Here is a 14,393-nt window from a genome sequence, read left to right as displayed (position 1 = left end):
GTGATGCTATATGGTTGCTAGGGTGTTCGGATGGTTACTAGGGTGTTGTGGGTGATGCTGTATGGTTGCTAGGGTGTTCGGGTGGTTACTAGGGTGTTGTGGGTGATGCTGTATGGTTGCTAGGGTGTTCGGGTGGTTACTAGGGTGTTGTGGGTGATGCTGTATGGTTGCTAGGGTGTTCGGGTGGTTACTAGGGTGTTGTGGGTGATGCTGTATGGTTGCTAGGGTGTTCGGGTGGTTACTAGGGTGTTGTGGGTGATGCTGTATGGTTGCTAGGGTGTTCGGGTGGTTACTAGGGTGTTGTGGGTGATGCTGTATGGTTGCTAGGGTGTTCGGGTGGTTACTAGGGTGTTGTGGGTGATGCTGTATGGTTGCTAGGGTGTTCGGGTGGTTACTAGGGTGTTGTGGGTGATGCTGTATGGTTGCTAGGGTGTTCGGGTGGTTACTAGGGTGTTGTGGGTGATGCTGTATGGTTGCTAGGGTGTTCGGGTGGTTACTAGGGTGTTGTGGGTGATGCTGTATGGTTGCTAGGGTGTTCGGGTGGTTACTAGGGTGTTGTGGGTGATGCTATAGGGTTGCTAGGGGCACTTAGGATGTAGGAGATGCTGTAGGTGTCTGGTTCAAGGTGTTCCTTTAAAGTGATTAATTTTTTTATAGTCAACCTGATGAAAACGGTAAGTCTGATTAGTGTCAGGTTTCTTAAACTGGGGTCAGTGGGGGAACTGCAGAAGTTTGATGATTTCATTAAAAGTCAATAATGAATTAAAAATCATATAAATATAAAATTAAAATCAAATTAAAATGAAAAAAAAAACTTTAAAAAAAAGTATGTTTTATCATGTGACCATTAACTGATATCAGAAAACTGTGAACATGCAAATGTGTTGTTAAATTACTGCAGTAGTAACTTAAAATCTCAGGGAGACTTCAAATAAATATTTTAACTCAAAGGAGATCGGCTGACAAAAATGTTTGGGAATCCTTGACCTTGTGTGTTTAAATCACTAACAATATCTAGTTGTGATTTTGCGATCAGAATTAATGCAGAGTGAACCAATTGCTGCATTATTTCTAGCAGGTTGCAATCTTCAATTATTTAAAAGCAATATAATAAAGCAATATTAGCTAATCAAAATCCATAATTCTGAGCCTAAACTAATTGATCAATATTTTCAAGTGATCTCCAATCAATTTCCAAATCATTCACAGAGACTCTTACGGTCACTGCTACTAATATGTGTCCCTGCAGCACAAAAGCAGTGTTAAGTCGCTGGGGGATATCTGTAGCAATAGCCAACAATACATTGTATGGGTCACAATTATACATTTCTCTTTTATGCCAAAAATCATTAGGATATTAAGTAAAGATCATGTTCCATGAAGATATTTAGTAAATCTCCTACCGTAAATATATCAAAACTTAATGTTTGATTAGTAATATGCATTGCTAAGAACTTCATTTGAACAACTTTAAAGATGATTTTCTCAATATTTAGATTGTTTTGCACCCTCAGATTCCAGATTTTCTAATAGTTGTATCTCGGCCAAATATTGTCTGATCCTAACAAACCATACATCAATGGAAAGCTTATTTATTTATAAGCTTATATAAGCTTTATATCTAAATTTCGAAAAATTGACCCTTATGTCTGGTTGCGTCCAGGGTCACATTTTATAAATACATAATGATTATTGTCTCTACTGCAAATTAACATGAAAAATGCAGCAAATATACATTTTTTAGAAAAGCTGCTGCAAATTCAGTCATTTAGGGTTACAAAATTCAGAGAAAAAATGTATCTAACTTCAACTGACTATCAGCAATAGCACCAGTGATGCATGACTTAACTCTTACCGTTCCAGCTTTAGGCGCGAGGTTGTCTCTGAGCTTTATGATGTATGTGATCTCATCTAACTGCTTCTTCAGCTGCTGCTCGTTCACCTGCAACACAAACACACAGTGCTGCCACTGCAGTTCTTACTCTCATCTCACCAACAGATGGCGCTAGTGACTGCATGTATCTGGTGCTGAATGTATAATGAACCGTTTTATCAACTCTACACGAGTCCAAACTCTTCAGATATGTGCACTTCCTATAACGTCACTTTAAAATGTCCTAGGAAAATAAAATCGCAGGAAACATTTTTCTGAACGCATGCAAACATACATCGAATATAGTGACGTAGTGTTGGATGAGATCCTCGATGACTCGGCCGGCGCTGTAGTCCTTCCCGTCCGCCTGGAAGAGAGTCGGTCCGAACACGATGGCCAGATTGTGAAGATTCATCTGATTGAGATCCGCAAACCGCTGGACGCTGCAAACGCACACACATCAGAAGGTCTGAGAGAGACTTTCAACACTTCTCTGAAAGGAGAGCTATGAGGAAGTGCTCTATGAGAAAGAGGAAGAGTGCTTGTCTCACCAGTATAAATGATTAACTAGCGCGCGTAGCGTCGCCTGATTGACTCGGGGAAGGTTACTGAACAGAAGACGATACTGACAGATCCGACTGCTCTCGTCTGAAAAAGCTGAACACACACACTATATGACATTTGGATTATTTCACTTCACTTGTCTTCTTTCAGACTAGTGAAAAACATCAAAAATAGACATTTAAGGGTTTATTTAATTGTACTTTATCCATTTGCGTCTGTAGATTTCAATAACAGTACATGTTTATATCTGGAGTTTATTTCTGCACTTACAAACACCAAAACTTAGAGCTTTACTCATATCTATATTCTGAAGGGTTTGTTCATATATCATTCACACTCATTTATACAACATTATATTCCTAAAAACATGGTGAAAATGAATATTTTTAAAGGCTGTGAGTTTATTTCTGCACTTCTGCAGCACTTACATGCACCAAAACTTAGGGGTTTATTCATATCTATAATCTGAAGGATTTTACTGAAGGGTTTGTTCATACAGTATATCATTCACACTGATTTCTAAAACAATTGTATTCCTAAAACATGGTAAAACTGTTTGTTTTCAGTCTGTTGACAGTATTATTTTATCCATTTGCGTCTGTAGATTTCAATAACAGTACATGTTTATATCTGGAGTTTATTTCTGCACTTACAAACACCAAAACTTAGAGCTTTACTCATATCTATATTCTGAAGGATTTTACTGAAGGGTTTGTTCATACAGTATATCATTCACACTGATTTCTAAAACAATTTTATTCCTAAAACATGGTAAAACTGTGTTTGTTTTCAGTCTGTTGACAGTATTACGCAGTGATAAAAAAGAGAAATCTAAAATCTCCTCTTATAAAAACCTTTAACTCTAATATGCCAACAAAATCAGACAAGAATTTAGAACCAACGTTCAGATTTCTGTTCTGAAAATGAATGCAAATGAGTGCATATTTCATTAGATAATGCATATTTAAACATAACATTTCAGAAACTTGTCATAAAAAACAATTGTCTTAATATACTATAATTAATCGACTTGGGAAAGTATGGTGATATCTATTAGTTAACATTTAACTGTAGCGTCGTGCCGTAATAATAATAATAATATATAATTTCATAATATTCCAGTGGTCTAAACCTGTAGCGCTGAGCCAGCTGTGCGCCTCCAGGCCAAACAATCCCTCCTCGATGCCTCTGAAGAAGCGCTTGAGGACGTTGGAGACGTCATCCACCTGATGTTCACCTTCCTTCAGCCAAACGCACCTGGCGTCGCGTCTGAACTCCTCCAGCAGGGCGGCGACCTTACTGTTCACACCACTCTTACGGTAGATTCCCTCTGAGGTCAAACCTGCAGGACACACACACACAACATCATTTACACGCAGCAACACACACTTATGATGCTTAATGGACCCCTAACAACATAATATTAATAGAACTATAAAATATCAAAAAGTTTCATTTTAATATATTTAACCTGACTTTAAAGACATTATGGACAAAAGGTATTTCTATAAACCTTTCTGTAACGCTGTTTTGACACAGTGTCATGAAAAGTGCTACACAAATAATGGTGATTCGGCTTGTGTTTTCTGGTTAGTATTTCAGTTTATCACTGCTTTCAAGTCCATTAGTGTGTCAAGCTTTTTGTTGTTAATGTTTCTATCACGTGATACTTCAATGCTTTTCCTCCTGAACAAAGTACTGTCTGACCGTCCCCTGATTCACAAATGCTTGGCAAAATCAGTCCAAACGAATCATGAAATTGAATCAGAGAGGGCTCAGAAGCTGATGTCTGCAGGGACACATTTACTCTCATGGTTTCATGTCATCATCTGTTAATATGTTACGTGTACATCTAGGAGCTCATTAAATCTCATTAGGTGAGCTCACTGTTTAATACTAGTTAGTAAGATAAAGATCACATGATCACTGAGACACAAGAGGAATCTGTTGTTTAAGTGATGTGTGTGTGTGTGTGTGTGTGTGTGTGTCTGCAGTCAAACATTTACATGAGTTTCTCAGAACAATTTCATTTAAATCAAATTGGATTCATTTGCCTCTGATTCTTTAGACAGAAAGAAAGACTTGATTGAAGTTTCTTTCACAAAAAAAAACTGAGAATAAGAGTAGGATAGAATTCAGTGAGGTTGAATATGAAATCGAATAGAGTTGAACAAAGCCGAACAATTGAACAGAAGTTAATTAAAAACAAGGTGAGTCGAGAAGTTTAGAATGGAGTAGAACAAAGCTGAATCAAGTAGAAAAGAACTGAACTTGGTCAGAAAGAGTAAATAGAGTAAAGTAGAATTAAAGTGTAGAATTAAGTTGAATGGAGCAGAACAACTAAACAGATTTAAATGGAGACGAACAAAGAAAAATTAAGTATGAAGAACAAAGTAGAAAATAACTGAATTGGGTCAGAAAGAGTTAAATAGAGAAAAGCGGAATTAAAGTGTAGAATAGAGTTGAATAGAGCAGAACAACCGAACAAATTCGAAAGTAGATTTGAAGAGATTAGAATAAAGAAGAACATCTGAATCAAGTAGAAAAAACAGAATTGGGTCAGAAAGAGTTAAATAAAGCAGAATTAAAGAGTGTAGAATAGAGTTGCCCAACCAGATTTGCATGGGGTTGAACAAAGTAGAGTTGAGAAGATTAGAATAAAGTAGAACAGCAGAATCAAGTAGAAAAGAACAGTATTGGGTCAGAAAGAGTTAAATGAAGCTGATTTAAAGAGTGTAGAATAGAGTTGCCCAACCAGATTTGCATGGGGTTGAACAAAGTAGAGTTGAGAAGATTAGAATAAAGTAGAACAGCAGAATCAAGTAGAAAAGAACAGTATTGGGTCAGAAAGAGTTAAATGAAGCTGATTTAAAGAGTGTAGAATAGAGTTGCCCAACCAGATTTGCATGGGGTTGAACAAAGTAGAGTTGAGAAGATTAGAATAAAGTAGAACAGCAGAATCAAGTAGAAAAGAACAGTATTGGGTCAGAAAGAGTTAAATGAAGCTGATTTAAAGAGTGTAGAATAGAGTTGCCCAACCAGATTTGCATGGGGTTGAACAAAGTAGAGTTGAGAAGATTAGAATAAAGTAGAACAGCAGAATCAAGTAGAAAAGAACAGTATTGGGTCAGAAAGAGTTAAATGAAGCTGATTTAAAGAGTGTAGAATAGAGTTGCCCAACCAGATTTGCATGGGGTTGAACAAAGTAGAGTTGAGAAGATTAGAATAAAGTAGAACAGCAGAATCAAGTAGAAAAGAACAGTATTGGGTCAGAAAGAGTTAAATGAAGCTGATTTAAAGAGTGTAGAATAGAGTTGCCCAACCAGATTTGCATGGGGTTGAACAAAGTAGAGTTGAGAAGATTAGAATAAAGTAGAACAGCAGAATCAAGTAGAAAAGAACAGTATTGGGTCAGAAAGAGTTAAATGAAGCTGATTTAAAGAGTGTAGAATAGAGTTGCCCAACCAGATTTGCATGGGGTTGAACAAAGTAGAGTTGAGAAGATTAGAATAAAGTAGAACAGCAGAATCAAGTAGAAAAGAACAGTATTGGGTCAGAAAGAGTTAAATGAAGCTGATTTAAAGAGTGTAGAATAGAGTTGCCCAACCAGATTTGCATGGGGTTGAACAAAGTAGAGTTGAGAAGATTAGAATAAAGTAGAACAGCAGAATCAAGTAGAAAAGAACAGTATTGGGTCAGAAAGAGTTAAATGAAGCTGATTTAAAGAGTGTAGAATAGAGTTGCCCAACCAGATTTGCATGGGGTTGAACAAAGTAGAGTTGAGAAGATTAGAATAAAGTAGAACAGCAGAATCAAGTAGAAAAGAACAGTATTGGGTCAGAAAGAGTTAAATGAAGCTGATTTAAAGAGTGTAGAATAGAGTTGCCCAACCAGATTTGCATGGGGTTGAACAAAGTAGAGTTGAGAAGATTAGAATAAAGTAGAACAGCAGAATCAAGTAGAAAAGAACAGTATTGGGTCAGAAAGAGTTAAATGAAGCTGATTTAAAGAGTGTAGAATAGAGTTGCCCAACCAGATTTGCATGGGGTTGAACAAAGTAGAGTTGAGAAGATTAGAATAAAGTAGAACAGCAGAATCAAGTAGAAAAGAACAGTATTGGGTCAGAAAGAGTTAAATGAAGCTGATTTAAAGAGTGTAGAATAGAGTTGCCCAACCAGATTTGCATGGGGTTGAACAAAGTAGAGTTGAGAAGATTAGAATAAAGTAGAACAGCAGAATCAAGTAGAAAAGAACAGTATTGGGTCAGAAAGAGTTAAATGAAGCTGATTTAAAGAGTGTAGAATAGAGTTGCCCAACCAGATTTGCATGGGGTTGAACAAAGTAGAGTTGAGAAGATTAGAATAAAGTAGAACAGCAGAATCAAGTAGAAAAGAACAGTATTGGGTCAGAAAGAGTTAAATGAAGCTGATTTAAAGAGTGTAGAATAGAGTTGCCCAACCAGATTTGCATGGGGTTGAACAAAGTAGAGTTGAGAAGATTAGAATAAAGTAGAACAGCAGAATCAAGTAGAAAAGAACAGTATTGGGTCAGAAAGAGTTAAATGAAGCTGATTTAAAGAGTGTAGAATAGAGTTGCCCAACCAGATTTGCATGGGGTTGAACAAAGTAGAGTTGAGAAGATTAGAATAAAGTAGAACAGCAGAATCAAGTAGAAAAGAACAGTATTGGGTCAGAAAGAGTTAAATGAAGCTGATTTAAAGAGTGTAGAATAGAGTTGCCCAACCAGATTTGCATGGGGTTGAACAAAGTAGAGTTGAGAAGATTAGAATAAAGTAGAACAGCAGAATCAAGTAGAAAAGAACAGTATTGGGTCAGAAAGAGTTAAATGAAGCTGATTTAAAGAGTGTAGAATAGAGTTGCCCAACCAGATTTGCATGGGGTTGAACAAAGTAGAGTTGAGGAGATTAGAATAAAGTAGAACAGCAGAATCAAGTTGAACAGATTTGTGTCAGAAAGAGCTGAATAGAGTACAGCAGAATAGAGTTGAGTACCGTATTGAGTGGTGAAATGAATGCAGCGCTCCACGATCACGGGAATGTCGGCCTCCGTCAGCTGCTGCTGACTCAGTGTGTCTCCAGAACTCCCAGCATTCCTCTGGATGGCTGCCGCCCAGCCCAGGAAGTCCAGCTTCCTCTCGCCCTCGATGTACAGCGTCCTGCGGGGAGACGTCCTGTTAGTCAGCTTCCGCCCGCCGTCACAAACACATGAGACTTAACTGGGTTAACCTCGACCTGCTCACCTGCCTCGCTCCACCAGAACCAGAACCTCATTCTCCGGCTGGATCGCTGCACACACACACACACACACACACACACACACACGCTCAGTTCACAGCAGGGTCAATAATGAACTTTTCTATTAAAGGTCAATATTTGGCAGCTGTAATTGATTTCCAGGAGCATTTTTACATTCATAAAGGCAATTTCTATAAATACCTTATTGAAAGCATCAGTGTTGTCTTTTTATGACAAATACTTCTTAATCACCAGTGACTAATTTAAAGAGTTCTGACTGGCCACTACATTCATGCACTCAACAGAAACGTGTGATTGGTTATGATGCTCAACACTGCGAAAAACAACCGCTAAACAGGAATCTTTGGTGTAATGTGAGCAGATCTAAACGTAATGCCATTAGGGTTGCAATAAGTCAGAACATTTCCTGGATTTTTTGGAAACTTTTGAAAAGTTTAGAGACATTTTCTGGAAATTCTCCACCCCTTAAAGAACAGAATTGGGTCAGAAAGAGTTAAATAAAGCAGAATTAAAGAGTGTAGAATAGAGTTGCACAACCAGATTTGCATGGGGTTGAACAAAGTAGAGTTGAGGAGATTAGAATAAAGTAGAACAGCAGAATCAAGTTGAACAGATTTGTGTCAGAAAGAGCTGAATAGAGTACAGCAGAATAGAGTTGAGTACCGTATTGAGTGGTGAAATGAATGCAGCGCTCCACGATCACGGGAATGTCGGCCTCCGTCAGCTGCTGCTGACTCAGTGTGTCTCCAGAACTCCCAGCATTCCTCTGGATGGCTGCCGCCCAGCCCAGGAAGTCCAGCTTCCTCTCGCCCTCGATGTACAGCGTCCTGCGGGGAGACGTCCTGTTAGTCAGCTTCCGCCCGCCGTCACACACATATGAGACTTAAACGGGTTAACCTCGACCTGCTCACCTGCCTCGCTCCACCAGAACCAGAACCTCATTCTCCGGCTGGATCGCTGCACACACACACACACACACACACACACACACACGCTCAGTTCACAGCAGGGTCAATAATGAACTTTTCTATTAAAGGTCAATATTTGGCAGCTGTAATTGATTTCCAGGAGCATTTTTACATTCATAAAGGCAATTTCTATAAATACCTTATTGAAAGCATCAGTGTTGTCTTTTTATGACAAATACTTCTTAATCACCAGTGACTAATTTAAAGAGTTCTGACTGGCCACTACATTCATGCACTCAACAGAAACGTGTGATTGGTTATGATGCTCAACACTGCGAAAAACAACCGCTAAACAGGAATCTTTGGTGTAATGTGAGCAGATCTAAACGTAATGCCATTAGGGTTGCAATAAGTCAGAACATTTCCTGGATTTTTTGGAAACTTTTGAAAAGTTTAGAGACATTTTCTGGAAATTCTCCACCCCTTTGCAACCCTAAATGCCACAATCAACATGTTTCATTCATTTTCACATTTCACTTTAACGGTCGTAATTGATTTAATTCTGCAGGGGCATTTTTGCTCATTTTGGTGATATTTTTGATGATTTTCGTGCTATTTTTGTTGGTTTTGGTAGGTTTTTTTTGTTGCATTTTTTTAATTTGGTTGCATTTTTGGTGTCATTTTGATGGTTTTGGTGGTATTTCTGCTGATTTTCATGCTATTTTTGTTGGTTTTGGTGGTGATTTTGGTAGTATTTTTGGTGATTTTGGTTGCATTTTTTGTTGTCATTTTGTTGTTTTGGTGCTATTTTTGCTGAATTTCATGCTATTTTGTTGGTTTTGGTGGTATTTTTGGTTGCATTTTTATTTTGGCTGCATTTTTGGTGTCATTTTGTTGGTTTTGGTATTATATATATATATATGTTGATTTTGGTAACATTTTTGATGATTTTGGTGGCATTTTTGTTGGCTTTGGTGTCATATTAGTTGATTTTGGTGACATTTTTGATGATGCGAAAAACAACCGCTAAACAGGAATCTTTGGTGTAATGTGAGCAGATCTAAACGTAATGCCATTAGGGTTGCAATAAGTCAGAACATTTCCTGGATTTTTTGGAAACTTTTGAAAAGTTTAGAGACATTTTCTGGAAATTCTCCACCCCTTTGCAACCCTAAATTCCACAATCAACATGTTTCATTCATTTTCACATTTCACTTTAACGGTCGTAATTGATTTAATTCTGCAGGGGCATTTTTGCTCATTTTGGTGATATTTTTGATGATTTTCATGCTATTTTTGTTGGTTTTGGTAGTTTTTTTTTTGTTGCATTTTTTAATTTGGTTGCATTTTTGGTGTCATTTTGATGGTTTTGGTGGTATTTCTGCTGATTTTCATGCTATTTTTGTTGGTTTTGGTGGTGATTTTGGTAGTATTTTTGGTGATTTTGGTTGCATTTTTGTTGGCTTTGGTGTCATTTTGTTGTTTTGGTGCTATTTTTGCTGAATTTCATGCTATTTTGTTGGTTTTGGTGGTATTTTTGGTTGCATTTTTATTTTTGTAATTTTTTATTTTGGCTGCATTTTTGGTGTCATTTTGTTGGTTTTGGTATTATATATATATATGTTGATTTTGGTAACATTTTTGATGATTTTGGTGGCATTTTTGTTGGCTTTGGTGTCATATTAGTTGATTTTGGTGACATTTTTGATGATTTTGGTGGCATTTTTGTTGGCTTTGGTGTCATATTAGTTGATTTTGGTGACATTTTTGATGATTTTGGTGGTTTTTGCTGATTTTTATGCCATTTTTTCTATTTCGGTTGCATTTTTGTTGGGTTTTGGAGTCAATTTGTTGATTTTGGTGGCATTTTGTGACTCACAGAGCTCCAGCAGCTTCTGCAGGTCGATGGTCTCGTCTGCGGTGTGCTCCTCCAGCCGGATGTGCAGGTTGGATCCCACCAAACAGAACCAGCCCAGTCTCGACATCTCCCGGTTCAGTCTGTCTTTATAACGCAGCCGGCCGATGCGCTCAAAGTCCTTCAGTAACAGATGCTCCACACCCGCAGGAATGAACGACTGTAACACAGAGAGGTGTTATGAAAATGAGATGCTGTTCAAACCCGATAAAACCCGTCGAGCGGTTCAGAACAGGTGTGACGTCACCTTTGCGATGGATTTGACCCACTCGCGCATGGTCTCGGGATTATCAGTGCCGAACAGATACAAGCGCTCGGCGTCCGAGTACAGCTCAAACGTGTGATCGTACCTAAAGAAAGAGACGTTTATATTATCAGGCTGTCAGAAAGGTGACAGTCCTTAAACACATGCTGTGGGCCAGATTACCCATGAGTCTCAGGAGGGCTGACAGCCAGACAGACGATCTCCTTCATCTTCAATCCTCCGTTCGGTGTAGCGTTTTTGTCACTTTCATAGTAGCTAAAATTCCCGTCATTCAGCACACACCAGCGCCGACTGAACTCTATCAGACACAGACGGACAGACTCAAATCAGATTAAATTATTCTGAAACCATTTTGCACATAACATTTCAGAAAAATGATTGGCTCACCTTCTTTTCCCTTCTTCTCTGTGATTGGTCGAGCCATGGAGGCGGTCTTAAACAGAAACCCATTATGCGTGACGGAGGGCGGGGCCATGTAGTGCACCCTATCTATGGCAACCTTCACCTCTGACCTCGGGAGTTCTGTAGGTCAAAAGGTCAAATGTCAGTAAACATAGTATACTGACGTAGTTATAGCAACGTTCTCCGAGGCACACACCTGTGTTGCGGTTCTGCATGAGGAGCTCCAGCTGCAGGTTCTGTCCGTGGTGTTGGGCCAGAGCGATCGGGGAGGGCAGCTCGGGGTCGCCGGTGTCGCAGCTCACATCAGCGCCACAGAACACCAGCGCCAGCGTCTCACACACATCGCTCGACTGAACGTTAATGCACAGCGCCTGCGGAGAGAGAGCACCAGCGCAGTGATGTCACGGCACAGGAATCTACAGCGGATCATGGGAACACGTGTGGAACATGTGTGTGTGTCAATGACGTCCTTCAATCAGTGAAACAAAAACCAGGTCACAAAATAAAATCAGATGTCAGATGAAAGGGAAGGCAGCGATAATGTCTGTTCATACACAACCAACGCACACAAGAAGAAAGACAGAGAGAATGTAAACAGGCTCAACAACAAGACAGGTGAGTTTCCTGAACGACTAGCTGACTAGCTGGTCTTAATAATGGGGCTGCTTTAGGGTCATTATGATTTATGAACACTAAATGCTGACTGTCGACATATAGATATACTAGATTATCCAGAATGTTTGTTGCACAAAAATACCAGAATAAATTTGTTACACAAGAGCTGACTTGACGGATGTAGTTTCGAAGACTTTCCTAAAAATATTTTTTAAAATAATAATAATAAATAATTAAAAAAATTAATTATTCTAATTTAAATTATTATAATAATCTTAATATTTTATTATTAAATATAATAAATATTATTATTAAAACACACACACACAGACATGTTTTAATGATCATAACAATAATATAAAAAATTATTAATGTACAGATTTTAAAGTACTTTTCGTATTTTATTTAATATTATATTATTAATATTGTTATAATAATTATTACAACTATTAACACACAGACACATACATTTACACACATTCATATTATTGTTTGATTACAGATTTTTATTTGTATTATTTTAACCCTAAAAGGGGCGACGTATCCTGGGAGATACAAACATTTGAGAAGCTGTGGAGAGAAGCAGTGATAGTGCAGGTCTCATTTCTTGTTTTCATGTTGAAAGGGTGTTTGTTGTGAATATTTAGATGAGGTGACTTTGTTTCTACATTCTTTGTTTAGTTCACGGGCAGCATTTAAAACTGCATGGCCGCCTGTCGTGGGAAATCCACTCACCCTGCGATAAAAGTTGACATGCTGGAGGGACTTACCTGGTTAAAAAAGCTGTTGTTCAGCATTAGCTTATTAGGTTTACATTGAAATTTTATAAATTAAATTAAAGTAGCGTTCATGTTTACAGCCGTTACTGGAGAACCCGCTAGTTCCGCCGCTCTCACAGCGCCTCCTGCTGGCAGACAAGCAGTTTGCATTTAATAATAAACCCGTCTCCAGCAACATGCTTCTGTTGTTGCTCTATTTTTGTGTTTTCTGAAGCAACTCGGAGCATGTTTCATACTCGTTCAAAATGTTACCGTTTTTGCTGTATTTTGGATCAAATAAATGCAGGCTTGGTGAGCAGAAGAGAATTCTTTAAAAAACATTAAAAATCTTACTGTTCAAAAACTTCTGACTGGTATGTTAGCCTATAGTTTGAAGTAAAAAAAAATTTATATTAATAAGGAGAGTCTGAGATTTATTTGACAGGGATTTCACATTTCTATGAAGGCTAAATACCAATAAAAGGTGAACATTTATTTATTTGTGCCATTTTTTCCCTAAAATATCGTCCAGCCCTAAGTTAATGAAATTACGGTATTTAACTGTAAATTTAAGATAAAACCGTAAAACCTAAAATGTTGCTACCATATTTTTTACGGTAAAATTCTGGCAATCACAGATGCCGTTTTTTTACCGTACATTTTTTTTACAGTGTACATATAGACTGTGTGACTTTGTGGCTTGTGCCTTTTTGTAATCTTGACAAAACATATCGTTGGAAAGGTCTACCAGTCAAGATTCCATATTTGGTGACTGTTGAAGTCATATTGTGACAGAAAATTATTGATTTGTGACAGAAAACTGCATTAGAAAAATTAAATAGGGTTTGGGTGTAACCCCGTGGTTATTTTTGGTATAGTGCCCAAAGAAAATCTCACAGGAACCACAATTTTTGTGATATCAACTTCAAATTTGGAACATAAATCGGTTAGACATATGGCTTTGATTTTATAGCCATTTTAGAGTGCAACATTTTATAAAATATTTATTTTATAGAAAATAAAAAAATGAGTATACTACATTATCTTTACTGTAAACTTAAACTTTTATAACTTTTTTTATACTTTCTTTTTTTGAAATGCTTTCACTTCAGCAATAATCTGCTATGTGTCTTCTTTAAAAAGAGACCAACGTTACGTCTGTACACCAAAGCGTTCAGGAATTACAACCATGCTGTAACAAGCATTGATAAACAAGATTTCTGTTTTCGGTGAATTTATACCAACAAAGCAGCGACGTATCCTGGGGAATACAAACATTACACTCCTCGACATCTCATGAATCTGTCTTTCTGTTTCCTGTGTGTGTGTGAGAAATGTTCCTGTGTCTCTTCTGAATTCCCCTGCTCTGCTGCAGACCACCCACCTGATATCAACACACACACACACACACACATACACACACACACACACTCACAGACACTCAAACTCTCACACACTCACGCACACACACACACACCCACTCACACACCCACTATCACACCCACTATCACACCCACTATCACACACACTATCACACACACACATCAGATCTGGAGTGTGTGCTTTGGGTTTCCAAATCAGCTTAAAAGTTTGTGCGTCTGTTAAAAGTGCTATAAAACCACAGGTCTGGATCCACCCAAACCAGACAATGAGTGTGTGTGTGTGTGCGTGTGTGTGTGTGTGTGTGTGTGTGTGTGTGTGTGTGTGTGTGTGTGTGTGTGTGTGTGTGAGAGTGAGAGTGTGTGTGTGTGAGAGTGAGTCAGTGTGTGTGTGAGAGTGAGAGTGTGTGTGTGTGTGTGAGAGAGTGAGTGAGTGAGT

The 14,393-nt window shown here is 38.2% G+C and overlaps 1 protein-coding gene across 1 annotated transcript in view; it reads right to left on the bottom strand.

Moving 5' to 3' along the window:
* The window catches only part of LOC107568464 (arf-GAP with Rho-GAP domain, ANK repeat and PH domain-containing protein 1-like), a 35,962-nt gene that overhangs the window by 8,393 nt on the left and 13,176 nt on the right, over positions 1–14,393 (bottom strand). The window contains exons 5-15 of the mRNA XM_016254434.1: positions 11,399–11,573; positions 11,188–11,322; positions 10,963–11,098; positions 10,783–10,885; positions 10,500–10,695; positions 8,624–8,669; positions 8,376–8,539; positions 3,570–3,779; positions 2,425–2,530; positions 2,169–2,316; positions 1,856–1,942 (exon numbers count right to left, since the gene is read on the bottom strand). Coding sequence (XP_016109920.1) covers positions 1,856–1,942; positions 2,169–2,316; positions 2,425–2,530; positions 3,570–3,779; positions 8,376–8,539; positions 8,624–8,669; positions 10,500–10,695; positions 10,783–10,885; positions 10,963–11,098; positions 11,188–11,322; positions 11,399–11,573 — 1,506 coding nt within the window. The remainder of the gene's footprint in view (positions 1–1,855; positions 1,943–2,168; positions 2,317–2,424; positions 2,531–3,569; positions 3,780–8,375; positions 8,540–8,623; positions 8,670–10,499; positions 10,696–10,782; positions 10,886–10,962; positions 11,099–11,187; positions 11,323–11,398; positions 11,574–14,393) is intronic.

The sequence above is a fragment of the Sinocyclocheilus grahami genome, unplaced genomic scaffold (genome assembly GCF_001515645.1).
Source record: "Sinocyclocheilus grahami isolate Dianchi unplaced genomic scaffold, SAMN03320097.WGS_v1.1 scaffold1247.1, whole genome shotgun sequence".
NCBI classification, from domain to species: Eukaryota; Metazoa; Chordata; class Actinopteri; order Cypriniformes; family Cyprinidae; genus Sinocyclocheilus; species Sinocyclocheilus grahami.
Note: the sequence above shows the minus strand (reverse complement) of the source record. Positions and strands in the feature narration are given on the sequence as shown.